The 27870-nt window shown below is 42.7% G+C and overlaps 1 protein-coding gene across 1 annotated transcript; it reads right to left on the bottom strand.

Annotated features, from left to right (window-relative positions):
* Window positions 1-34: 34 nt before the first annotated feature.
* On the bottom strand, window positions 35-27843 carry CCDC113 (coiled-coil domain containing 113). The gene is made up of 9 exons (XM_042918817.1): window positions 27644-27843; window positions 25965-26091; window positions 24829-24990; window positions 21243-21398; window positions 20379-20459; window positions 17760-17915; window positions 12904-13011; window positions 1127-1282; window positions 35-181 (listed from the first exon to the last, which is right to left on the bottom strand). The coding sequence occupies exons 1-9, from the start codon at window positions 27742-27744 to the stop codon at window positions 95-97; spliced, it is 1134 nt and encodes a 377-aa protein (XP_042774751.1). The 5' UTR covers window positions 27745-27843; the 3' UTR covers window positions 35-94.
* Window positions 27844-27870: the final 27 nt, after the last annotated feature.

Below are 27870 nucleotides of genomic sequence, written 5' to 3'. Positions count from 1 at the left end.
AGCAGCACAGGGAACAGTGAGAGGACCCCTTGACTGGAAAGGAGCTGATTACTTTAATGGATCACTCTGGTCTGCAGCTGTGGCCTCCCTCTGGCTACTTCCCAGGGGGACAAATTGCCTGCAAATGCTCATTCGTGGTTTTCATTTTATTCCAAGCCTTGCGGTAGCCTTTTAAGGTCATCTGCAAAGAGGAAAAAGAGGGTGAGGGGAGAAGGTCACTTGGGAAAAAGCAATTGTGATTTTTCAGAACACAACCCGCATCCAGCCCTGTGGTGAGGTAGGTGACTCTGTGGAAGAGTCAGCCAGTCTGGAAGAATCTTCTAAAGAGCTGGTTTCTGTTTAGTGAAGTGAGAAGCTGCAGGTTCCTGCCGTGCTTCTCTGCTACTTCTCGGCTCCAAATCTGAAAGGCCCAAGTTTGGATCCTAATTCACCCTCTGCCACCAAGTGACCACGGGAAAGGCAGGACAAAGTACTGTGGGAACCGGAGCCTGGGTCTGGATGTGAAAACGCCAGGCTTCCCAAGTGACCTGACCGGGTTTTTAAGCTACTCTACTGATGTCTCAAGTGTTCTCAGTCTGCAAGTGGGCCTGTGGCAGACCTGGGGCTTTCTTTTTCCGCACTTTGTTTTGCATTTTGTTTCCCATTTCTCCCTGGCGCTTACCAGGAGCAAGGGTGCTCTGAGCACACCTATCTCAGGAAAAGGCTGCGGGGTTCTCAAAACAAAGACCCAGGGCAACTATGTAAATGCGTGGAATCGGGTTCTGAGTGATATTAAAAATCCATTATCTCATTTTTAAAAAAAAACTGGCTTCTCCATGTATAAAGTAGCAATCACTACATCACCAATGGTGAGGGAAGGGATTCAGAAGCTTCCAGAATTCATTAAGAAAACAAGCAACTAAAAACAATATTACTACAGAGTCTCTTTCTGTCCCTAACACTGAAAAGGGAACTTACCAAAAGGAAAGGGCATCCTTCATTTCCCTTAGAGACTTAAGCGACTGCTGAGATCTCTCACAGACATTACCTGTCCAAACACCTGTACTCTTAGCTTGAAAAATGAAACCCTCCACAAAAACGTGAAGGACATGAAAGGCTGCGTGTCTTGGGGTTCTCGGAGACTTACCTCTGCAATCTCCACTTTCCTTTCCCACATCTTGATAGTCTTCTCCAGGTCCCCAGTTAGGATTTTCTCCCGCACGTACACCATCACCTGCGGCACTTGGAACTCAGCCAGCTGTCTGCGGAGTCTCTTGTTCACGGCCTCAGCCTTGGCCCGGTCCTGGGTTGGGAAGGACCAATTAAACCAGGGATCCCTGGCAGTTCTGGCTTACTGACCCTGGCATCTCTCCCCAGTTTCAATGTAGTTCTCAAAATAATGTTGAAATTTTCAAAGGAGTGGGGAAAATTGCGAGATTCTGATTCTGGTTATTCTTACTATTTTTTACAACTGGTGATGTTTTTCATCTAGTTCAGAAACACTAAGTGCAGTCTAAAACAGTGTTTTTTCCCTGCCTTTCTTCCTTCCATTAAGGAATATGTTTTCATTTTTAGGTTTGGTGGGGTTTTGGGGGGAAAACTATGTATTTAAGTACACTTTGATTTAATCAGTCTCAACTCTCCTTTCTGTAAAATATACATAACATAAAGTTACCCATTTTAACCATTTTTAAGTGTGCAGTTCTGTGGCATTCAGTATATTCACACTGTTGTATGAGCTTCACCACCATCTGTCTCCAGAACTTTCTTCATCTTGCAAAATTAAACCTCTGTACTCATGAAATGATGACTACCCATGACTACTTCCCCCAAGCCCCGGCAACTGCCAGTCTACTTTCTGTCTCTATGAATTTGATTACTCAGGTACCTATATATGGGCAATCACACAACATTTGTCCTTTTGTGACTGGCTTCTTTCACTTAGTACAATATCTTCAGTGTTAATCCATGTTGTAGTAGATGCAGAATTTCCCACCCATTTAAGGCTGAATTATGTTCCATTGTATGTATACACTACATTTTGCTTCTCCATTCATCTGTCCATGAACTTTTGGGTGGCTTCCATCCGTGGGCTATCATGGACAATGCTGCTATGAACATGGGTGGCCAAGCATCTGTTCAAGTTCATGCTTCCAATTATACTGGTTATATACCCAGAAGAAGAACTGCTGGATCAATAGTTACTCAATTTTTTGAGGAATCTCTGTCTTTTTAAATTTTATTTTTATTTTTTTTAATGTTTGTTTATTTTTGAGAGAGAGACAGAGTGTGAACGGGAGAGGGGCAGAGAGAGAGGGAGACACAGAATCCGAAGCAGGCTCCAGGTTCTGAGCTGTCAGCACAGAGCCCAACACGGGGCTCGAATTCACGAACTGTGAGACCATGACCATGAGAAGTCGGACACCTAACCAACCGAGTCACCCAGGTACCCCTTAAATTTTATTTTTGAAATTATCATACAGTAAAATTAACTAGTGTTTTTTTTTTTTAATGTTTATTTTTGAGACAGAGAGGGACAGAGCATGAACGGGGGAGGGTCAGAGAGAGAGGGAGACACAGAATCTGAAGCAGGCTCCAGGCTCTGAGCTGTCAGCACAGAGCCCGACGTGGGGCTCGAACTCACAGACCGTGAGATCATGACCTGAGCCGAAGTCGGAAGCTCAACTGACTGAGCCACCCAGGTGCCCCTGGTGTTTTTCTTTTAATTGAGTGGATTCTTTGAATCAGCAATGTTCTTTTATTGTTTTAACAACTGTTTTGAATAGGTAAAACAATTCAAATGGTATAAAAATACAGAGTGACCATCTCCCGTCCTACCCTCTCCCTGGCCACACAGTTCCTTTCCCAGAAGTATGCACTATTTTTAGGTTTTGTGCATTCTTCTAGAGATCTACATTCATATAAACATATATATCTCCCTTTTTTGCACAAAGAATAGCCAGTGCTATTCACTTTTACTCCTCCAACTTTATTTCACTTAGTAAATATTGAAGACCTTTCTGTATCAGCACAGAAAAAACTGACTCATTCTTTTTAACAGCTGCATCATTTTCCATTGTATAGAAGCCCTCTCAAACAAGTCACTTAGTTCCTCAATCTCTTGCTGTTACCATAAACAATCCTGTGATTACTAATCTTCCCGGTATGGTCATACTCTAAATACACAAGTACATAAGTAGGATGAACTACTGAAAGTGAAATTGTCTGTTCCGAGGTGGCAATTTTGCCCCCAGGAGACATTTGGCAATGTCTGGATGTATTCCTGGTTGTCACAACTCAGGAAGTGCTACTGGCACCTAGTAGGTAGAGGCCAGATATGCTACTAAACACCTTCCAGGGCATAGGACAGCCTCCAGAAGGAATTATCTGATCTAAAATATCAGTGGTGTCCAGGTGGAGAAGCCCTGCTATGAACATATGTGTATGTTTGGTAAAGAGTGCTAAATTGCCTTCTAGAACAATCAAGCCAATTTTGCCTCTGCAGCAGTGTTTGAGACTGCCTGTGTTTTCTCCGTTCTCTCAACACAGTCTTACCGAATTTTTTATCTTTGTTAATCTAGGAGAGGGGAAATGGTATCTCATTATGGCTTTATTTTGCATTCCTTATGAGTGAGGTAGAACATCTTTCATATAAGATTTTTTGCTTTTCTGTAAACTGTTTAAATCTTTTGTCCATTTTTTAAAATGTTTTTGTTAGAGTTTTCTTAATTTGTAAAAGATATTTAAGTTTTAAGAAAATTAACTCCCTGTGATATAAGTCAACACATTTTTCTAGATATTTATTTTTTGGCTTTGCATATGATGGTTTTTGTTACACTGGAAAAACTTCATTTTTATGTAACTGACTTTATTGATTTTATGTTTCTGGGTCTTATACCTCAAAAATCCTCCCAATTCCAAGAGTATAATAAAAAACTTTCCCACTGTTAAGTTTAGGACTTTTAATGTTTTTATCATTTATACTTAAATCTCTGATACATCTGGATTAATTTCACAACTTTTGTTTTTTCCTAAATGGCTACCTCACCATCCCAAATCATTTATTGAGTAATCTGGTTGTGCCTCACTGTGAAGATATCTTTATCATAAACTAGATGCATCATATAAAAACTTTATCAGATACTTGATAATATATATGACATATATGTGATCTGTAATGGGGCTCATCATAGACATATTTTTTCTTTGAACTTCTAGTTTATTCATGAGCTTGTTTTTAATACTGTAATTTCATATCATGTTTCAGTATATGGTAGGGCTAGTCCACTCATTTACTTAAGAATTTGGGGGATATTCTTATTTAATCTTCCAAAATTTTGGAGCCAATATATTTAAGTCCTTTAAAAAAAAAATCTCCTTGGGACTATAGATGCTGGAGAGGATGTGGAGAAACGGGAACCCTCTTGCACTGTTGGTGGGAATGCAAATTGGTGCAGCCGCTCTGGAAAGCAGTGTGGAGGTTCCTCAGAAAATTAAAAATAGACCTACCCTATGACCCAGCAATAGCACTGCTAGGAATTTATCCAAGGGATACAGGAGTACTGATGCATAGGGGCACTTGTACCCCAATGTTTATAGCAGCACTCTCAACAATAGCCGAATGATGGAAAGAGCCTAAATGTCCATCAACTGATGAATGGATAAAGAAATTGTGGTTTATATACACAATGGAATACTACGTGGCAATGAGAAAAAATGAAATATGGCCTTTTGTAGCAACGTGGATGGAACTGGAGAGTGTGATGCTAAGTGAAATAAGCCATACAGAGAAAGACAGATACCATATGGTTTCACTCTTATGTGGATCCTGAGAAACTTAACAGAAACCCATGGGGGAGGGGAAGGAAAAAAAAAAAAAAAGAGGTTAGAGCGGGAGAGAGCCAAAGCATAAGAGACTGTTAAAAACTGAGAACAAACTGAGGGTTGATGGGGGGTGGGAGGGAGGGGAGGGTGGGTGATGGGTATTGAGGAGGGCACCTTTTGGGATGAGCACTGGGTGTTGTATGGAAACCAATTTGACAGTAAATTTCATATATTAAATAAATAAATAAATAAATAAATAAATAAATAAAGTAAAAATTGTTTCAACAAGAAAAAAAAAAAAATCTCCTTGGGGCACCTGAGTGGCTGAGTCAGTTAAGCATCCAACTTAGGCTCAGGTCATGATCTCATGGTTTGTGAGTTCGAGCCCCACATCAGGCTCTGTGCTGACACAGGCTCTGTGTCTCCTCCTCCTCTCTCTGCCCCTCCCATGCTCATGCTCTGTCTCTCTCTGTCTCTCAATAATAAATAAATGTTAAAAAATTTTAAAAATAATAAAAATTAAAATTAAAAAATCTCCTTGTTATTTTAATTGAATACCATGATTTCACAGATCAATTCAAACAGAGCTAACATTTTTATAATGTTGAATCTTCCTAGCCTAGCATTGTCTTTTAATTCCTTGCTTCACAAAGTACATCACCTGGGAAGTGGGTAAAAATGAAGACCCTTAGGCCTACCCAATCAGAATCTGCATTTTAACAAGATCCCCAGGTGGTTGGTTTGCACCTTCCAGTTTGAGAAGCACTGTTTTCATTCACTCTGAAGCAAATCAATAAAAGCATTTTTTAATTAACTTGTCAGAATGCCATAAAACTTGTCAAGAGCATTCAGTGAATATGTGCTATGTCTAGCATATATCTGTGGGGACATCTAAACAGGTACCTAGACATTCTTGTGAGGACAATGATTAAAGAATACCTAAGATAACGTGTAATGAAGGAGCAAGAACCAAGGCATTAAAAACAAGTTCTACTGCCTCAAGGAAGGTGCTGAGAAGACTGGGAACTGCAGTCCTTACCTAGCACTTCACTTGTAGAGCAGGGGTGTCACCACAAGACAGGCAGGCCACTGTTCCCACCCCTAGGTCTTAGCAGCAATACAGAAGTTTTGCTCATGGGGAGAGACTGTAAAATAGAGAGCTCCAGAGTGCTGCCTGGAGGGACTGACTGAATTTGGAACAAAGTGTGGGGAGTTCATGCCTAAGTACTTTCTGGAAAACAATGGAGATCTTTGGGGTGAGCAATTAGGAGGCAGCTGGAAGTTCTATGATAATAGTACCAACAAACAATAGACCAGCTGGATGTTTAACAGAACCAGGTAAGGAGACCATTAAGAAACTTCATGGGATTGGAGCAAACCTCAAACTGCCAAAGAGGTCCCTGCAAAGGGGACTGACTTTGACTTGATCAGAATGTGCAGCAATTAATGTCCCAGAGGGTTGGTGAAAGCAACAGAGCAATCAGCTAGTAATTAATGGAGGCTAACAGCTGGGTATGATACCAATAGAAGCAGACCAGCCAGATGCTTAGCTGGAAGATGAAGGAAAGAGTCAAAGAGAACTCGGCTGAAACACCAGTCATTCCTGGTTGTCAGGGACACTTATCCACAATCAAGGCTTCCTCCTTTAAGGAGCAACACCAGAGGCTATCAATAGCAAGAGAAATAGACTATAACATCTATTTCTAATAGTCAAGCCAAATCACTAAATGAGCAAAAGGTGGGTGGAATTAGTATCCAGCATTGCTATAATATTATCTAAAATGTCCAGTTTTCATCAAAAACTACAAGATGGGGATGCCTGGGTGGCTCAGTCGGTTAAGTGTCAGACTCTTGATTTCAGCTCAGGTCATGCATGATCTCACAGTCTGTGGGATCGAGCCCTGCATATGGCTCTGTGCTCAAAGAGTGGAGCTTAATTAGGATTCTCTCTCACCCTCACTCTGCCCCTCCCCACCATTTCTCTAAAAATAAATACCTAAGCTTTTTTTTTTTTTTTTTTTTTTTTTTTAATTTTTTTTTTCAACGTTTTTTATTTATTTTTGGGACAGAGAGAGACAGAGCATGAACGGGGGAGGGGCAGAGAGAGAGGGAGACACAGAATCGGAAACAGGCTCCAGGCTCCGAGCCATCAGCCCAGAGCCTGATGCGGGGCTCGAACTCACGGACCGCAAGATCGTGACCTGGCTGAAGTCGGACGCTTAACCGACTGCGCCACCCAGGCGCCCCGACCTAAGCTTTTTTTAAAAAAATTACAAGATAGGCAAAGAAACAGGGAAGTGCGACTCACAAAGGGAAAAAAGCAGGCAACATAAACCACCTTTGAGGGAGTCCAGATGGTGGACTTAGCAGACAAAGTCTTCAAAACAGTTATTATCAATATGTTCAAAGAACCAAGGCAACCATTTTTCTTAATTTAGAGAGAGAGTGTGCAAGTGGGGAAGAGGAGTGGAGGGAGAGAGAGAATCTTAGGCAGAGCTCTATCCCATGACCCTGGGATCTTGAGCTGAAATCAAGAGTCAGACCTCAACTGACAGAGCCATCCAGGCACCCCAAGGCAATCGTTTTTAAAGAATTAAGGGAATATATGATGCTAATGTTTCATCAAATAGAGAATATTTATAGAGAGGTAGAAATTATTTTTTCAAAAAACAAATGAAAAATTTGGAATATTTTCAACATAGTAACTGAAATGAAATATTCACTGGAGGAGATCACAGATTTAAGCCAGCAGAACAAACAATTAGAGATTAGAGATCATGAAATAGGAAAAGCACAGAGGAGGGGCACATGGGTGGCTCAGTCGGTTAAGTAAAATCTGACTCTTGATTTTGGCTCGGGTTATGATCTCACAGTTAATGGGTTTGAGACCCCATCAGGCTCCATGCTGACAGTGTGGAGCCTGCTTATGATTCTGTCTCCCTCTCTCTCTTCCCCTTCCCTGCTCTCTATCTCTCTCTCTTAAAATAAATAAATAAACATTTAAAATTTGAAACAAAAGAAAAAGGAAAAAGAAGAAAAATTAAATCACAGAGAAATGTGAGACACCATTAAATGTACCAGCATACATGTAATGGAAATTTTAGAAGGAGGGGAGGAAGAGAAAGGAAAAAATATTCAAGGAAACAATGGTTTTCCATCATTTCCATTTTCCAATAATGGAAAACTTCCAAAATTTGATGAAAAATATTTTTATGAAAAATATTAAGCTACATATCGAATAAGCTCAACAAACTCTGAGTAACAAATTGGAAAGAAATCCATACCCAGACACATCATACCCAAAATGTTGAATGACAAGGCAAAGAGAAAATAGTGAAAGCAGCAAGGAAACACAAGTAATCACATACAAAGGAAACCAAATAACAGCAATAGCTGACTTCTCATCAGAAATACTGGAAGCCAGAAGGCAGCAGGATAACATATTCTAAGGGCTGAATGAAAAAAAACTGTCAAACAAGAATCTCCTATCCTGCAAAACTATCTCTAAAAATGAAAGCAAGCAATGAGCACACTCAGATCTTGGTTTCTAATGCTATTCTCAAGTAAGAGGAACCTGGACTCCTTGGAGAAATGGCTAATTATAGCCATTCTGCTGAAGCAGAAAATATATGAGATGAGTCTCAAGCATTTTCTAGTGCCAGAAAAGAAAAAGTGCTAAGACACCCACCCACCCACACACACACACACACGCACACATGCACACACAGGGATATGTCAAAGGTACATAGGCCAACTGAAAGAGCTCCCAATGGCCAAGGTGAAACAATGTGAGTAATAAAACAAATAATATTAGATTATAACCCAACATATAAAATTAATATCCATGGTCCCTTTGACAGCACATATGCTAAAATTAACATCCATGAATTGATACTGATATACATAAATGATTAAAAAAATAAATGGAGGAGAATAGACTAATCTCCCAGACAGATGATCCAAATAGTTTATAACTCCCCACTTCTTCAGTGTGGGCTACACATTGTAACATCCTTCCAAAGAATATGGTCTGAATATTAGAGGAAAGAGTAACTGTATAGTGGATAATCCCACAGAATATTACAGCAGCCAGATGATCAAAGTTGACATCAGTAGTGATAAGTCATGTTGACAGTATGCTCCTTTGATAGGATGTGATGAAAATGGCACTTCACCTCTCTGATCTTCCTCCCAAAAACCATTTAACCTCAGTCTAATCATAGGAAAGACAGCAGACAAATCCTAACAGAGGAACAGTCAACAAAATACTTGACCACTTCACAAACTTTCAAGGTCATCAACAATAAGCAAAGCCTGAGAAACTGTCAAAGCCAAGAAAAACCTAAGGAGACGTGACACTGAATGTAATGTGTTATCCTGGATGGGATCCTGGAACAGAAAAGGACATCAGATAAAAAGGATATATGAATAATATTAATTATAAGTATTAATCATAAGGCATTGATAATGGTTTATCATTTTTAATAAATATTCTACTGTAAGATGTTAATAATAGGGGAAAATGGGTATGAGATACTTGGGAACTCTGCACTCTTCACAGTTTTCTAAAACAGTCCTAAAGTAAATTTTATTTTCTTAAGATGAAAAATAGACATTCCCAGATAAACACACACCAAAGAGAATTTGTTGCTAGCAGACCCCCCCTTACAAGATATACTAGAGGAAGTTCTTCGGGCTGAAAACAAATGACACCAGAAAGTAACTTAAATCCATGTGAAGAAAACACATAGCACAAGTAATGGTAATTGTGTAAGTAATTATAAACGACAGTATAATGACATATTCTCCTCTCTTAATGGATTTAAAAAGCAATTCATAAAGCAGTATGTATATAGTTCTATTGTGGGCTGGTAACATAAAAATGTACCATATTTGATAAAGACAGCACAAAGGCAGGGTGAACAAAGCTATATTTGAGTAAGGAAATAGCACAAGATGGTAACTTGAATCCACAGGAAGAGATGGAGAGAAGCACACTATGGTAAACAGGAAGGCTAATACAACAAACTCCAGGAACATACTTCATCTCCTTTCTTCTGGCAGCTTTTAGACCCCTTCCTCACATTTACAAGATTAACTCAAAATGTATTATAAACCCAAATGTAAGACCTATAAAACTCACAACAGAAGACATAGGCCTGAAGCTTCATGATAGTAAGTAATGGTTTTATTTTATTTTATTTTATTTTATTTTATTTTATTTTATTTTATTTTATTTTTCAGAGAGAAAAAGCGTGCATGCACATGGGGAGAGGCAGAAGGAGAGGGAATCTTAAGAGGTCCAGCAGGGCTCGATCTCACGATCCTGAGATCATGACCTGAGCCAAAATCAAGAGTCAGACACTTAATCGACTAAGCCACCCAGGCAACCCAAGTAATGGTTTCTTAGATATGACACTGAGCTCAAATGCAAAAGAAAAAAATAGATAAATTAGAGCTCACCAAAATTAAAAACTGTAAACAGTACCATCAAGAGAGTAAAAAGGAAACCTACAGAACAGGAGAAAATATTTGCAAGTCATATATCTGACAAGTTATTTGAATCCAGAATACATAAAGAATTCCTATAATTCAATTATAAAAAGACAGATAACTCAATTAAAAACTTATTCAGGGGCTAAGGGCTTGAATAGATATTTCTCAAAAAAGACACATGGCCAATAAGCAAAAGAAGGGAAACTCCATGTTAATAGTCATTAGGGAAATTCAAATCAAAACCACAATGAGGTATCACTTCACATCCACTTAGGACAGCTATTAGAAAACAAACAAAAAACCCTGGAAAGTAACAAGTATTGGTGAAGATGTACAGAAATTAGAACCCTCATGTGTTGGTGAAATGTTGGTAAAATGGTACAACCCCTTTCTTTTTTTTTTTTTTAACGTTTATTTTTGAGACAGAGCAAGACAGAGCATGAACGGGGGGAGGGTCAGAGAGAGAGGGAGACACAGAATCCGAAGCAGGCTCCAGGCTCTGAGCTGTCAGCACAGAGCCCGACGCAGGGCTCAAACCCACGGACGGTGAGATCATGACCTGAGCCGAAGTCAGACGCTTAACTGACTGAGCCACCCAGGAGCCCCAAGTGCAGCCCCTTTCAAAACAGTTTTGCAGTTTCTCTAAATGTAAAAATGTCACCATATTTAACTCACAATTCTACTTTTACCTCTATGTCCGAGAGAAGAGGAAACATACATTTACACAATACTTGTACGCAAAAGTTCATAGCAGCATTATTCGTAATAGCCAAAAACAACCCATGGGAAACAACCCTTCAACTGCTGAATGGATAAAACGTGGTCTACATCCATACAAGGAAATATTATTTAGCCATGAAAAGAAACAAAGTACTGACACATACTACAACATGAATTTTGAAAATATTGTTGAATAAGCCAGTCATGAAAGACCACATACTATATGATCTCTTTTCAGTGGAGTGTCCAAGGGCACCTGGGTGGCTCGGTCGGTTGAGCATCCGACTTTGGCTCAGGTCGTGATCTCGTGGTTCATGGGTTCAAGCCCAGAGTCAAGCCCTGTGCTGACAGCTCAGAGCCTGGAGCCTGCTTCGGATTCTGTGTCTCCCTCTCTCTCTGCCCCTCCCCTGCTCACACTCTCTCTGTCTCTTTCTCTCAAAAATATAAACAAATACATACATACATACATACATGCATACATACATACACACACAAATAGAGTGCCCAGAACAGGCAAATTCACAGAGACAGAAAGTAGACTAGTGTTCATCTAGGGCTGGAGGGCAGGAGTGAGGTGAAGTGGGGAATGGACAAGGATTTCTAATGGGTACAGAGTTTCTTTCTAGGGTGACAAAAATGTTCTCAAATATTATGCTGATGGTTACACCATTCTGCGAATATACTACAAACCATTAAAATGTGTGCTTTAAATGAGTGAATTATATAGTACATGAATTAAAACCCAATACAGCTGTTAAAAAAAAAAGGTAACAAGAAAACTAAAATATACTAAGCAGTGAAAGCCAGGCTTGTAAAAACCGATGCTATGTTTTACTTATAATCTAATAAATGTCCACCCAAACAAATAAATACCACAGAAATTCTGCATGGAGAGAGCACACAGACTACTCCTTGAACTTTGTTACCGGCCACTCTGTACCGAGATGGGTTTTTTTGCAGGTGTTGGTTCTCCATCAAGGAAACAACGTGGATGCCATGACAAAACTGAGTCGGCTGTAGTCATCCTGTGGCTTTTCAGCTATCATAGACAGGTTTGGGGCCACACATACTGCTGGGGACACTTATCCCATTCAAGACAAGGTCACTAATAACCGTATAAGTTATGAGGCTGACAAAGCATTGCTATCCTGGTTCTAATGGATCACCACAAGGGTTGTGACATCTATTTCACAGATGTGGAAACTGAGGCCTGTCTAATTAAAAGGCATGTTCAAAGCTAGAAACTGGCAACACCAAAGCTGATGCTCTTTCCCCCATCTTTCCAAAAAAGTCCTCTGAGTCACATCCTGCGTGTATTTAACTTGCCAAAATTCAACTGTATGCGCTCAGCAAAATAGTGAGAGTGTTAACTCACAATGTAGATGTAAGGGGCTCACATCTTTTCACACTGTGACCATCATCCCAGCATCCTCTATACCGAGTAAAAACTACATGTTTAAAGAACTTTCTCTCCTTTACACAGAACACTATATTTTGGCATGTGTACTTTTTCTCATACCGATTTTTACACGCATTCTACACTTTTTGTGAGGTTGTATACAAAACACTTTGAATATGATACTTTATGGGTCACTTAAGGAATTCTCGAGTGTTATCTGGACTCTACATGATTTCTAGACTGATTCATGCTTTCTACATGATTTTTGACTCTAGACCCTAACCTAGCAATAAAATGCCAACACTACTGGGCTGTGAGTTCCTGGTGCCATTTCTTCTTTTCGATGGCCCTGAGCTCTTTTGACTTACGGTCTAGGCTTTTCTAGACAAAAACCAAGGTGGCTTGGGTCTTGGTGTGCACTGGCTCATGCCCTTGTAGACAGAAGGAGACAAACACCAGAAACAGCACATTTTGCCCTCTCCTACCTCCTCTGCTTGCAGGGTTTCGCTTTCAATTTTCTCAAGTAACTCATTTCTCAGCAAGATCTCCTTGTCCAGATGGATGGACATTTCCGTTGATCGCTGTAGCTTGCTCTGAAATATAACAACACCGCAAGTCTTTAGCAAAGATGATCGCTCAGGACTACAGGACATGTATTAAGCAGGACAATACGAGACTGTCCAGGAACTTGGGCCTGCCCTTCTCACAGCCGCCCATATCTTTAGAATGCTGGCACCCAGATAGGAGGGGGAGGTGAAGACCTGCAGAGTGGCCAGACACACCAGGATCCAAACCCTGCCCCACCATTTACTAAAAGAAACCTTGGGCAAGTCCTGGAACCTCTCTAAACATGGTCGCCTCACAGGGCTGTGGGGAGAGGCTTAAGGGAGATAAACATGGCAGAGTGCTGAGCATGGTGCCTGACACATGGAGACACTCACACAAACAGCTGCCATTACTAGATGAAGAGAGAGAGATACTCCCCCCAAGGTAGGTGCCATTATCCCACTTTATAGGTGAAAGAACTGACTCCTAAGAGGGTGAAACAAATTTGCCCAAGGTCGTAGAGACAAGAGGTTAACCAGGGTCTGAACCCATGGGCTCCATGGGCTCCACCCATCTCCAATGCCTGTCCGAGCTGGGCCTGCTGGCATCATCAACTCCTGCACGAGCTGCCCTGCAGCTTCCCATCATCACCTGCGGCTACCTTTCACCAGCTCCCCCCAGGCCCCTGCTTCTCAGATTTGCCTCCGTTGCACCTTTGTCTCCCAGCAGGAGTCAGCCTGGAGTAGTTGGGACACACTCTGCTGGGCTGAAGAGTGGGCCAAGGGACAGAATCCAGTGACTCTGAGGGGATCGCTCAACAAGTTCTGAGACTCCGCTTACCCAGCACCAGGCACTGGCCAGCAGAACAACCTAGGCCATGCCGCCCAGAGGCCGGCTTGGGGGCTACATGGAGGTGTAAGAAACAAAGTAAAACTGCAACTGTGCTGAGCCCTAAGAAGGGGAGGACAGCGGTCGAGTTTCCCTGGGGGATAGGATGCTGGAAAGTGAGCTGAAGGGTTATATCAAGCGTGTCTAGGTAAGAGGGGAGGGAAGAACATGCCGAGCTAAGGAAAAGCCTGGGAGAGGAGGGTGCTGGGGCATTATGCCCAAAGTATCAAATCTTAGACCTGGCAATAAAGCCTAGAGCCATGTGCCTGGGGGACTCAGGGCACTGGGGGCCACCACCCTCCTTGTTCCTCTTCTCGCCAGACCTCCCTTCTCTAAGGCTCATTTCCTGCTCCACCTCCTGCATGTAGTTCTCTGCCTAGGAAAGTGCCATGGGTCAGAGACCAGACTGAGGGGGTGGGCTGTGGGGCAGTGGGGGGGCAGCGTAGGACTTCAGTGCAAACCAGCAGGTCACAGGGGAGAGGAGAGCAGAGGGAAGGCACTAACCCCGCAGTGCAGAGAGACAGGGCAGGAAAGGAAGGACCGCAAGGGCACCTGTAAGGCAGTCCCTGGCTCCGGTGGGGCAGGGCCCTCAAGGTGTGAGGACAGCAATTTGTGATGCTGAGCGGGACACCGGTCACTCAAGGTGGCTACTTCTAAAAAGGTACATCTGCTCTCTCTTGCTGTGTAACAAATCATCACAAATTTTGTGGCATAAAACAACACCCTTTTATCACCTCAGTTTCTATAGGACAGAGTCCAGGCACAGTGTGGCTCGATTCTCTGCCCAGGTAGGGTCCCGTGGGGCTGAAATCAAGACGTTGGCCAGGGCTGGCTCTCATCTGGGGTCCTCTTTCAAGCTCACAGACCGTTTGCAGAATGCATCTCCTTGAAGTTGTAAGACTAAGGTCTCTGTTTTTATCCTGGCGGCCACAAGGTCCCTCTATATTTAAGCCAGCCATGGAGAACTTCTTGCTTAGAGAATTCCCTCCAGTGCTTCAAATCTCTGACTTCCTCTTACAGACAAAACTCTCTGCTTTCAAAGGGCTCATATGATTAGGTCAGGTCCACCCAATAATCTCCCTATCTTAAGGTCAACTATGCCATATTATATTATGTAATCATATAACAAAACAGAACCTAATAATAGAATCTATCACACCCACAGCCTTGGGGGTTGTACAGGGTGCATACACCAGTGGGTGGGGAGTCTTGGGGGACATCTTGGAATTCTACTGACCACAAGGCACTAGTTTACATGGAGATCACTAGTTTATAGTCAATTAGGAATGACACATCACAGCTGTCATCATACGCTTATATTCTACTAGATTCTACCATGGAGAGCTTGACGGCATAAAGTCAGAGAAAAAGGTGCCCCTTTGGCTGAGGCTCATGGACCAAACTCACAGAAGAGGCCGTGTCTGTTTCCTTCACATCTATACCCTCAGCACTTAGCCTGGTGCCCGGCATGCCACAGGTCCTTGGTATGTTTGGTAACAGTTATTCTGCATATGAGCTGCTGAAGTGAACACCTGGTAATAGCTATTTTCGTGTTTTCACAAGGTCTTACACTTGGGTGTTTGATATTTATATGAAAGTGGTCTCTCCTGCCACCACCATCCCCCCAACCCACCATCCTCTAAACACACACCTGAATTGCTAGCAGCTCCTTTGACAATGCTGGCTAAGCACTTGCTTTGGCCAGGCACTGTCCTCGGTGCTAGGAACATGGCGCAGACCAGCCAGAGCTCTATCCTGGTGGTGAGTCGCAAAAATCTGTCTCTGAGAGGTGAGGCACCATACCCATGGTCCCTAGTGGAATACCCCTTCAAACTCAGGTGAGGTAGGACTCCAAAACTCAACAGTTGTTCTGCCTCCATTTCCCCTAGGAGACCTAACAACTGAGACATGGAAAAAATGAGCCGGCTCCTCCCTCAACCTGTCACTGAGTCCACTGTAGGATTCCTGTAGCACCTCCTCCCAAGCTCCACCATCTGCTTACTATTATTTGAAACAGGCCTGCAGGAATGATGGCCTCTAGGGTTCTGACCAGAATAGTTCCCATCCCACTCACTGTGGCCTGTGGTGCTGCTGCATGGGTACGGCCAACAATCTGTCCTCTGCATTGACACTTGTCCTAAAGAGCTCAGGCCCTGGACCTGGAAGTTTCATTTTATAGACCAGTAGCTCCACTCCAAACCCCTAGCTTTTCTACACAAGACCAGACAGGCTCTGTGCTACTTAAGTTGATTCCACGGGATAAGATCAAGATCCAATGTGATGCAACCACGTACTACCCAGCTTTCTAGCCAGTGAGGGCCTGGGAGTCATGGGGATTGGCTTCATCTTGAAATAACAGTGATCAGATAAGCTAACTACTGATGAGATAAGATCAAAATGGATGATCTATTGCAGATGGATGACACATGAGTTTCAAAATGCCAGCACAATGCTGTCTACATGCTTTATGCCAGGGAGAAGCAGTTGGGTTAGGTGGGACACGTACCGGACTAGGAGTCCCAGCCCTGTCACAAACTTGTTGCTTGAACCTGGCAATCATTTTCTCTTTGGGCCTCAAGGTTTTCATTTGTAAAAGGAAAATGTTGGACAAACTTAACAGTCTGATCTAAACATCTCCAAATTTACATTTTAAAATGACACTGTGTGGGCCAAATGAAGACCACCTGTGAGTTACCTGAAGCCTGTAGCCACCAGGGTCACCAGGGCACTAGGCTAGGGGTCAGCAGCCTTGCTCTGTAAAAGCTGGATAGCAAATATTTATTTATTTATTTTAATTTTTTTAATTTAAATTTTATTTTATTTTAGAGAGAGCGTGAGTGGGGGAGAGGGGCAGAAGGGGAGAGAGAGAATCTTAAGCAGGCTCCATGCTCAGTGAGAAACTTGACATGGGGCTTGATCCCACAACCCTGGGATCATGACCTGAGCCAAAATCAGGTCAAACACTCAACTGATGGAGGCACCCAGGTGCCCCAGATAGCAAATATTTAACCTTTGCAGGCCAAGAGGCAAAATTGAGGAGATTATGTAATTACTTATATTAACAAAAGAAAAAACAAATTTCTACAAATGTTTTATTGATGAAATTTAAAATATAATAAGTACATTTTGGAATAGAGGTCTACTAATGAGTAGAATGGAATTTCTGGAGGAGAAACTAATTTTACTTAATTGGGTTTCAAAGATGGTGTTGTCTATAACATCAGTTATAGATGTTCTTCTGTAAAAACGATTCTTTGCTCACAGGCCAGTGGGCAGGATACACTGGCCCAGTTAGCTGACTGCTGCATGAGACAATTGTTAGCAGGGTGACTGGACAGTCACCTGGACAGGGATGGCTGGACAGTGACTGGACAGAGATGGCTACATCCCTGCTTAATTATTAATAGTACCTCTTTCTCTCCCAAAAGCGTTCTGTGGGGATGAGGAATTATTTATTAGTTTTGTGATTTTTAGCTAAGAGAGTTTTCTTCTGGAGGGTTTTAAGTAGGGAAGTGCTTATTACAGGCTTAAGTTAAACAGGGCCCTAAAAGCGGTTAGTTCTCAAAACTCACTGTACATATAAATCATCTGGGGCATTAAAAACAAAAACCAAAACGCATGGCCCTCACCCTCACCCCTTAACTCAATTGGCCAGGATTGGACTAGGGTGTTTGTACATTTTTAAAAAAAACCAAAAGCTGTCTGAGTGGTTCCAATGCACAGCTAGGGTTGTGGGAATATTCGAGTTTTTTAGGAGAAACGGCTTGTCAAGAGAAATCAGGGAGCAACAGTAAATGGAGGACATCCAAGCCTTTTGTAAAACTGCAGTGGTGTCTGGGAACCTCACTGTGGCTGGCAAGGTGGGTGTGGGAGGCCTCAGGGACCTGTGCATCAGGGAGGACCTTACTTTGTATGCATTGAGTCTCTGCAGGGTGTTTCCAGATGCCAGCTTTAGCTGGATCAGTTCTTGATTCTTTGCTTCAATGGTCTCTAAAAACTGAGCATTCTCGATCTTCAGCTGCTGAAAATCAACGTCATGGAGGGCCTCGCCCACCTCTTCCTTCTACAGCTCAGAAAGAAGAAAAAAACGACATGAGGTTGTGAGTTCTAAATATGACTCACATCTTGTAATTATGGATGAAATTCTGAAAATTGGTCATCATTTAGTCATTCAACAAACACAGGCTGGGGATCTGCTTGGTGCCAGGACTGGAACAAGGCACTAGGGTAGAGATTTGAATAAATACAATACTCCCTGTCCTCAAGGAACACACATTCAACCAGGGTTCACAAACAGGTTACTGTGTGGTATAGTGGGAGGGGCAGTGGGCACACAGAAGGCCCTCAGCCAGGCCAGAGAAGAATGGAAGCCTGGGTCAGTAAGGGCTTCCCACAAGAGGTAGTACCTAAACAGTGCTATGAAGGAAAAGTAGGAAGGAGACCATATAAAAGTTGTTTTTAACCTGGAAAACCCAGGACCAGCAGCCCATAAATTCCCTTCCTGTGTTCATGTGACATTTTTGTACTGTGGTTGTATCAGGGAGGGTTCCCTCCCTGACCTGGCCCACCTTACCTGCCTCACCAGGTCTAGGCCATCTTATGTTTGTGGCAGGTGAGAGCCAAATTCGGGAACTGTTCCTCACCCCCACACTCTACTCACGCTCTACTACCTCCTAGAAGGCTTCTTCCCTTTCCCTCAAAACAACAAGAACAATTTCCTGAAGCCCCAGTAATGACCCATCCTTCAGCTCAAATACTCCCAAACCATCTTCCACACCAGGAAAATTCCCCCTGTGGCTCCTCGGTCCCTACTGCTGTTACCTCTGGATACCAGTTACACATGAAGCCTTTTCCTACCATCCCCACTCCCTGCTAATCTGTAAGCTCCCAAGGGCAGGACCACCTCAGGGTCAGTCCTGTGTGGCAGTGGCTTTTAGGCTAAAAGCCATCCATGCCCTCCCTCTCTCACACGTCAATCCGTCTTCCAGGATGCCTGGGCCTGCACAAAGCCTGGAGTACCAGAATCGTTTCTGGAGGCAGCTCCTCTCTATTTTCGGCACCGCAGCCAGGGCCAGATTTTTTCTTACACTCATCTCAAATATCCTTCAATGATACCGCCACTCCAGCCCTCACTCCCCACTGGGGACCTCCAGAACAGTGTGTTCTCTCCTTCCCACAGTTGCCTGCACACTTGGAGACAGCAGCTGGCCCTCCCGGTTCTTCTTGGGTCCTCCTCTGTTCCCCTTGCTCTCCGGCTCCCTCTCCTGGATGGGCTCTAGATGACCAGTTCTTCCAAGTGTGCAGCTCTCCCCGAGACGCACTGCTCCAGGTCCGGGCTGCTCAGAACGAGAGGAGCAAGCCCACCGCTTTCTCCGTGGAGCCCTGTGGTTCTCTGGGTGCCCCCCAGGCCACAGCGTCACCTCCAGCTGGGCTGACTTTATCAGGGACTCAAGGGCTAAGCCATGTGGTGTCAGTGCAGTTATCTTAGGGGATCAAAATGGAGGATCTTAAATTTGTCTTCAGTCACTTTGTGCTGTTAAAGATGTCCCAGCTTGTTGTCTTTTGGGATCCCAAGTCAATCAGGCAAGAGTTCCAGACATGTTAATTCTCCTGTACAACTTCGTGTCATTGTCAGTGGTCACCTCTAATGCACATGCCATCAGTGCCCATATTCAAGTTAGTTAAAAATATATTGAGCTAGGAGAGGATGGAGCCATGGAATCACATTCTAGAGGCCCCATGCGGGTCTGCCTTACTGCCTTTAATCAGGAGCCTGTAGAGTCTGTCGCAAAGACACCCAAAGCACACTGTACCTGTGCCACCCAGCCACGTTCCCCAAAAGGGTCAACAAGTATGTCATGAGGGTCTTTCAAGCTCAAGGCAACTATGTCTATGGATCTGCCAGCACAGTAACTGTATGAGTCCACTATTACCGCTGTAACAAATCACCACAAACATAGTGGCTTAAAACAAAAATCCATTATATTCTAGCTCAAGAGGACAGAAATCCAAAATGGTTGTTTGGGCTGAAATCAAGGTGCTGGCAGAGCCGCACTCCTTCTTGAGGCCCTTGAGGAAAATCTGTTTCCTTGCCTGCTCCAGCTTTTAGAGGCTGCCTGCACTCTTTTGTTCATGACCACTTCCTCTACCTTAAAAGTTCATCACTCTGATCTCTGCTTCCGTTAACACATCTCTCTCTCCTGTCTTCCTCTTACAAGGACCTTTGTGATTATACTGGACCTACTCAGATAACCCAAGATAATCTCCCTCTGAGTCAAGGGGAGATTATTTTAAGAAAATCTCAAGATCCTTGTCTTAATCACATCTGCAAAATCTTTTTGCCACGTGAGGTAACAGATTCACAGATTCCAGGGACTAGGACATGATCATCTTTGGGAACACATTACAGTGATACATCACAGCAACAAGGAAGGAAGGTGGGAAGGAAGGAAAGAAGGAAGGAAGAGAGAAGGAAGCGGGGGAGAGAGAGAGAGAGGAAGGGAGGAAGGAAGGAAGAGCCACATACCTGCCTCAATTGTGAAAGCATCTTTTTCCTCTGCACTTTGAGAGAAACATTTTTCAAACATAATTTATCCTTCATATTATCCTAAAAAATACAAATAAACTTTAATCCATGTCTCTTCTTCTGCCCTGTTGGTTTGAAAAGTTGGTAGGTTTGGGGCTGCAAACCAAACACCGAACCTAACATTCAGTCACTTATTTTTAGGTCTTCTTACCCCCACTGGCATGGCTGTAGCACTTCACTCATGACCAAGAAGCAGAGGTAACTGTGTCTGTGCCATGCAAATTTTCTATTGCTTTTAAATTCAAGATAATTTGGGTATATCGTTTGGGTACAGGGGCCATTCCTGACCAAAATGATTTTATGATTCTTTGGTCTCTTATTCTCTTGGTAGTTTATATAATTTTTATCACTTATAACACATTAAGGATAATAACCCTACATATGTCCAGGATCCTAAGCTTGACATGCTACAAGAGCTTTGAAAGTGAAGGAACATAATTTTATGTCTCCTTATAAATAATGGAACTTGAAGAGCTTGAGATTTATGCAGTCACCTGACTAGATAGGTTCTCACCACCTATCTCTACAAAACATATCAGATCTTGAAACAAATAGTAACAATAAAAAAGAAAAAAACAGTCTGAGATATTATTAATATTCATCCTGCCTGATTGATTTTAGCCTTGATAAACTTGCATTTTAAGACACACAGTGGTAGTGATGCAATAAATCTACATATGTGGACAGCATTTATGGTCTTATGGTGGAACAAATGGAGTGGGGCTGCTTCCCATGGATCATTCTAATGTCATCATCTGATGAATCTATTCTCCCTTGCTAAGCCCCAGCCTCCTGTCAACTCACCCTCCGGCGGTTCATGTCCTCAATGTACTTCATCACTTTCTGAGTGGCCAAAATACTCCCTTTCTTCTTGGATATAGTTTTTAGAACATCTTTTTTAAACTCATGCACTGCTCTGCAGACTTCAACCCATCTCATTTCAGCTTCCTCAATGATTGCCTGGAGGAGTCAGAACAAAGAAAGAACAGTTCCCAAAAATCCTCAAGGATATCTCCCTCTAAGGAAACCTAGGTTCCCAGACCTCTTTGCATCCTAACACGTTTCTTCTTAAACTTAGGAAGATATCTGTAAGATACAAATTTGACAGTATCAATGTTATTATTAAAAAGCAGGCCTTTGGGGCACCTGGGTGCCTCAGTTGGTTAAGCACAGACACCCCAGTGTCTCTCTCTCTTAAAAATAAACAAACATTAAAAAAAAAGCCATAAAAAAGGGGGTGTCCACAAAAAGGGAGTGGACAAACAAAAACAGTGCCTCTGGTATCTCTGTACATATATATTTCCATATCTGAAATATTATTTATTCATTAAAAATTATAACATTAATATAATGTGATAGGATAGGATATAAAAAACATCTGGAATGATATACACCAAAACATTAGCCATAGTCACATCTGGAGAGATGGATTACTAGGGAGACAAATGCTCTTTTTTTTTTTAATGTTTTTATTTATTTTTGAGACCGAGAGAGACAGAGCATGAGCAAGGGACAGAGAGAGAGAGGGAGACACAGAATCTGAAGCAGGCTCCAGGCTCTGAGCTGTCAGCACAGAGCTTGACGTGGGGCTCGAACTCATGCAGTGTGAGATCATGACCTGAGCTGAGGTCGGCCGCTCAACAAAATGAGCCACCCAGGTGCCCCGGGAGACAAACACCCTTACCATACACTTCTGTAACGGTAATTTGAAAATTTGAAAAAAGACATTATAAATGAATATATGTATTGACATGGAAAGACAGTAAGTGCAAAATACAGTTTATAAAATAATATGACACTTTTTATAAAGAAATTCATATATGCCTAGAAAATAATCTAAACTCTAGGAGAAAAACACAAGAGTCAACACTAATTACCTCCAGGTGGTAACACTGTGGATGGTTACAAATGTTCTTTTAGCTTACCTATACATTCAAATTTTGCTACAATACAGACATTATCTTTAAATAAGAAAACACAAACACATAAAAACACATTATTTGAAAGAATAAAAGGGTATCTGTAGCTGCAGAGCAAATCATCTTAGTTCAGGTTTTGACCTTGGGCACCAAGAAGCAAAAGCATCTTCCTTCACTGGCCATCCCCTTCCCTCCCCGTCATCTTCACATGCCAGAACTCAATCCACCTTCAATGCCACTTTCAACATGTCACTCTCTTGCTCAGCCATCCTTACTGGGGTCATGCTTTCTAAGACATCAAAGATAAAGCCCCCTGCCTGGATTCCAAGGTCTCACCGCCCTACTCAGGCCCGATTTCCTCATACATCCCCCAAAGCAGCCTCTTCTGTAATCACACTAGTCCCCTCGATGTTTTGAACTTGCCATGTTAATTCCCACCTCCAAGTCCTAGCTCATGTCATTCACCTTACCTAGGGTACCCTTCTTTTCCTATTCCTGCTCTCTATTCCTCATCATTCTTCAAGGCCATGCCAAGCCCTGGGTATAGTCCCATCTCCTTGAAAAAGTCTTCTTTGGCCACTCAAGCCCACATTAGCATGTTAAAATTCAACAATGCATGTTTGGAAAGAGAGAGGAGAGTGGGGGGAGGGCAAGAGGAAGGGAGAGAGCGAGGAAAGGATAGGTCTATGTGGTACAGATGATTCCATCAATAAAGGCATGAGTCTACTGATCTGTCCCTCTGGAGGCAATGAATGTGAGTCTTTGTGTGCCCACATTTAGAAACAGAAAAATGTGGGGCACCTGGTTGGCTCAGTCAGTTAAGCATCTGACTTCCACTCAGGTCATGATCTCACAATTTGTGAGTTCGAGCCCTGCCTTGGGTGACCTCGAGCACTGCTTTGGGTGAGCACGAGCCCTGCTTCAGGTGAGCCCTGCTTCTCTCTCTCTCCTTGTGGGATTCTGTCTCCCTCTCTCTCTGCCCTTCACTTACTTGTACCCTCTCTCTCTAAAAAAAAAAAAAGAAAAGAAAAGAAAAAGGAAAAGGAAAGAAAAATTTGGGGCACCTGGGTGGCTCATCAGTTAAGTGTCTGACTCTTGATTTAGGTTCAACTCATGATCTCATGGTTGTAAGATCAAGCCCCGTATCAGGCTCTCTGTGCTGGGCATGGAGCCTGCTTGGGATTCTCTCTCTTCCTCTTCCTCTGCCCACATGCACACATGTATGCTTTCTCTCAAAAAAATAAAAATAGGGGCAGCTGGGTGGCTCAGTCGGTTAAGCATCTGACTCTTGATTTCATCTGACTCTTGAGTTCATGAGTTCAAGTCCTGCATAGGGCTCTGCACTGATGGTGTGGAGGCTGTTTGGGATTCTCTCTCTCCCTCTCTCTCTCTGACCCTTTCCCACTTGTGCCCTCTCTCTCCCTCTCTCTCTCAAAATAAATAAATAAGCTTTTTAAACTGTTTTAAAATAAATAAGTAAAAATAAATGTTTAAAAATTTCTAAGAATAGAAAAATAGAAAAATTTAGAAATAGAGCAGAAATATCTCTTCTTCATACAATATTGCTCTCTAATGCAAGCCAACAACTACATCCCATGGGCAACTGAACTAACAGTGATGTTTCTTCTCTGGAGGCAAACTGCCATTTTGGTCTCCAAGAAGACATGGACCATGGTCATGTATGCTACACACAGAAGGTGACTGAAAGGATTTTTCATCCAATCCATTGACTTAAACCTCAAAATCCTTATATTATTAAGGAATTACTATATATTTTAATGGTATTTATGGTTATTATGGTTATTTTTTAAAAGGATCCATATCTTAGAGATACATACTTAAATATCCATAAGTAAATGAAGCAATAGGTATTATCACTTCACAATAGGCCCAATAGGCCACAATAGGCCACAATAGGCACAATAGGCCCAGTCGCCTGTCATGAGAGGGGAGTTGGTAGGGATATGGAGGAAACAAGGGTGACCATATGTTGATGACTGTTGCATGTGGCTGTTGAGTACATTATGCTAGTCTCTCTACATGTGTGCATTTTTAAAATTTTCCATTTTGGGGCGCCTGGGTGGCTCGGTCAGTTGACTGTCTGACTTCGGCTCAGGTCATGATCTCATAGTTCGTGAGTTCAAGCCCCACATCGGGCTCTGTGCAGACAGCTCAGAGCCTAGAGCCTGCTTCAGAATCTGTGTCCACCTCTCTCTCTGCCCCTCCCCCATTGGCACTCTGTCTCTCTCTCTCTCAAAAATAAATAAACATTAAAAAAATATTTTTTAAGTTTAAAATTTGTTGTCTCGTCAGGCAAGCGATAAATTCCTTGAAAGTAGGCCTTAAAATTGTGTTCTCCTACTTGTGTTTCTTTGAAAATAACAAAAGTTATATGAACATACTATGGGTACTACTCGATGAAGTGGAACTGGGGAGCCCAGGTAGGATGGGCTACAGAGGAAAAGGTATACCTCATGGTGCTGCAGATCTCGTTCAGCATTTGCTCTCATGTGCCTTATTTCATCCTTCATGTCATCCAGCTCCTTTAGTACAAGCTCGCATTTTTGGTCGTAACTGAGGCCTATCGCACGGTCCACACCTACGCGGGATTTGGATCTGTACCTGCCTCGTAACTGTAATACAGGAAAAACAGAGCCATTGTCAAGTAGGAACTGATGCTCAAGCTGGGCATCAAAATGACCACTCAAATTGGCTAGAAATTACTCCAAATGACAGCCAGGGAGAACAATCTCAATGTGAAAGGATTCGGGATATTAGGCCTGAGGTGATGTTTGTTTCCCAAGCCAACCCAAGGCCCTCTGCTAAATAATTCAAAGGCCTCTGTGTGATAATGAACTGAAATATGAATAAGGGAAAGTGTCTTGAGGGTGGAAAGACTGTGAACCTGCTATAGACTAGCATTCAAGTCAGTGTCAGGGGAAGCCCCAGAGTTCAATGCTTCCTAAACTGAACACGGAGGAGAAATTACATGTGGGGGCGCAGTATTCAGCAAAAGAACCAAACAGACAAAAATATTTTGATTTCCTACACACTGAAGCCAAAGGTAACCGGCAGACGGCCCAGGGAACGTGTGGCCCCAAAGGTGAGATTGTTTGGCCCTTTCAAAAGATCTACATACAGTTTTAAATTTTCAAAGTTAATTACCCACGTTTGAAAAGCAGGAGATTCCACCAAAATAATCTAGATTCCCAGCCTCTCTCGTAAAATCAGCTGCTCTGGCCAAACCAGGCCACCTGACTGGACCTTTTAGACAAGAGAGGAACTCTCTCATGCCCACGCAGACGCACTTCCCTCCTATAGGTGGCTAGATGGGGCTCGTAAACATTTGAGCCCCCCAAGTTAAGAGAATTATTTCAAACAAAGTTACTCTGGGAGAGTCAGTCCACTATTAATTGAACCTGATTCTCTTCACACTCACTTGAAAGAGAAACCCTGGGAAGGAAGGACCAAAAGTAGAACAGGGAGAAAATCATACGCAACTTGGCCAAAGAGGGCACGCCAAAGGCAGATACACAGATACCACTTGCATCCAAAGGGACAAACAGAAGAAAATAATTCTCAGGTCTCCTGTGCAAATTCTGCGTACCTGTGCAAATTCTGCTCCTGTGATTTTAATTTCTGATAACCGTGGATGTCGCTGATCCCTGGGCTCCAGTTTATTATAATATTTCTCAAACATCTCTGTCTCAGTTTTGAGAGCAGAGTTTCCATAACTGCAAGACAGAGGGTATGTGAGTAAGTTCTACTGATGAGAGTTTAAACCCTAAATCACTAGCATTTAACTTACTAGCTACACAGGACCTTTTGAGAGATACTTAACTTCTTGGTGCCTCAATTTCCCCATCTGTAAAATGGGAATAATAACAGCACTCATTATTTAAGGTTGCAATAAGGAATGCAAAACCTTTAGAACAGTGCCTGGTACCTGATAAGTGCTATTTAAGTATTTGGGTTTTGTTTTTTTTTTTTTAATCTGCTTAATGTGGGGTGCCTGGGTGGTTCAGTCGGTTAAGCATCTGACTCTTGATTTTGCCTCAGGTCAGATCACACAGTTCATGCAATCGAGGCCCACATTGGGCTCTGTGCTGACAGTGCACAGGCTGCTTGAGATTCTCTCTCTTCCTCTCTCTCTCTCACTCTCAAAAAATAAATAAATAAATATGAAAAAATTTTAATCTGCCTAATGAGCCACAAAATTGAGAACAGGGATTATGGTGAAACTGTTGCTGAGATGAAGCTACAAATTCACCTTCAAGTATCTTCTAACCCATTTGTAAAGTTCCTTCTGAATTACTACAGGTGTGAAGTTACTATACATCCACAGTCTTCAGATGTTCCCTTTGGCTTATACTTCTCAGTTTTCTATTTTAATATTTATTTATTTTTGAGAGAGAGAGAGAGCACAAGCAGGGGGCAGAGACAGAGAGGGAGACACAGAATTGGAAGCAGGCTCCAGGCTCTGAGCTGTCAGCACGGAGCCCAATATGGGGTTCAGACCCACAAACCATGAGATCATGACCCGAGCTGAAGCCAGATGCTTAACCAACTGAGCCACCCAGGCGCCCCTGTTTCTCAGCTTTTATTTCCAGCACTCAAGAGGTGGAAGTATCCACAAGAGGTTTATTATTATAAATGGTGGAAAACCTGTGAACAGGTGGTTCTTGAGCAATTAAGGATGACAAACCTAGTTTATCCTGTATACATCAAGCTTATGACCTTTTTAACTTCTTCATATATGCAACATACAGGTTTTATGTGTGTGTGTGCATCTACCTATCTATCTATACATATGTATGAACAGCTTTAGGTATTTTCATATATTACTGAGCGAATTCCTATGGGCTGAATTTTAAGATTAAAAGAAAAGGCTCATTGGAAAGCCCCAGAAATCAAAGTGCCTTTTTTCTTTCAGCATGTCACGTTCCCAGGTAGGCTGTGGAGTGGCACCTGAGTCTGAATCCCAGCATCACCACCGACTTGCTGCCTGATGTCAGCAAAGTGGCTAAACCCGTTTCCTTGCCCGCTTCCTAGGGTTACTGTGCCATTATAGAAGGCCATACGTGCCAAATAGTCTGCACGTAACAAGCATTCAAAAACAAGCATCCAAAAAGTGGTAGCTATTAGTAATATTCCCTCAGTTCTAACCTACACTATTTATAGACAAAGAAGTAACATCTGTTCAGCTGCTAGAACAGGATATGCTGTGAGACCAAGAAGTTGTACAATTGACCTCTGAACTCCCAGAAGCCAGCCGGCCGGCCGTACCTGAGCTCTTCCACCAGCCCACACAGCTGGATAATAGGCAGCTCGTTCTCCTCTCCCCCCTGTAACTCGGTGGCAGGGGTCTCAGAGTCCTCATCACTCATCACTCTGCCCAAGTGGCCCTTGTCAATGCTCAGTGAGGCCAAGAGCGCCGTGTGCGAGCGGCAGAGTGACGCGCGGGCTGCGACCTCCAGAGTGCGTTGCCGGAGCGACCGGACGCGTGCGTGCGG

The sequence above is a fragment of the Panthera leo genome, chromosome E2, assembly GCF_018350215.1.
Source record: "Panthera leo isolate Ple1 chromosome E2, P.leo_Ple1_pat1.1, whole genome shotgun sequence".
Taxonomy (NCBI): domain Eukaryota; kingdom Metazoa; phylum Chordata; class Mammalia; order Carnivora; family Felidae; genus Panthera; species Panthera leo.
Note: the sequence above shows the minus strand (reverse complement) of the source record. Positions and strands in the feature narration are given on the sequence as shown.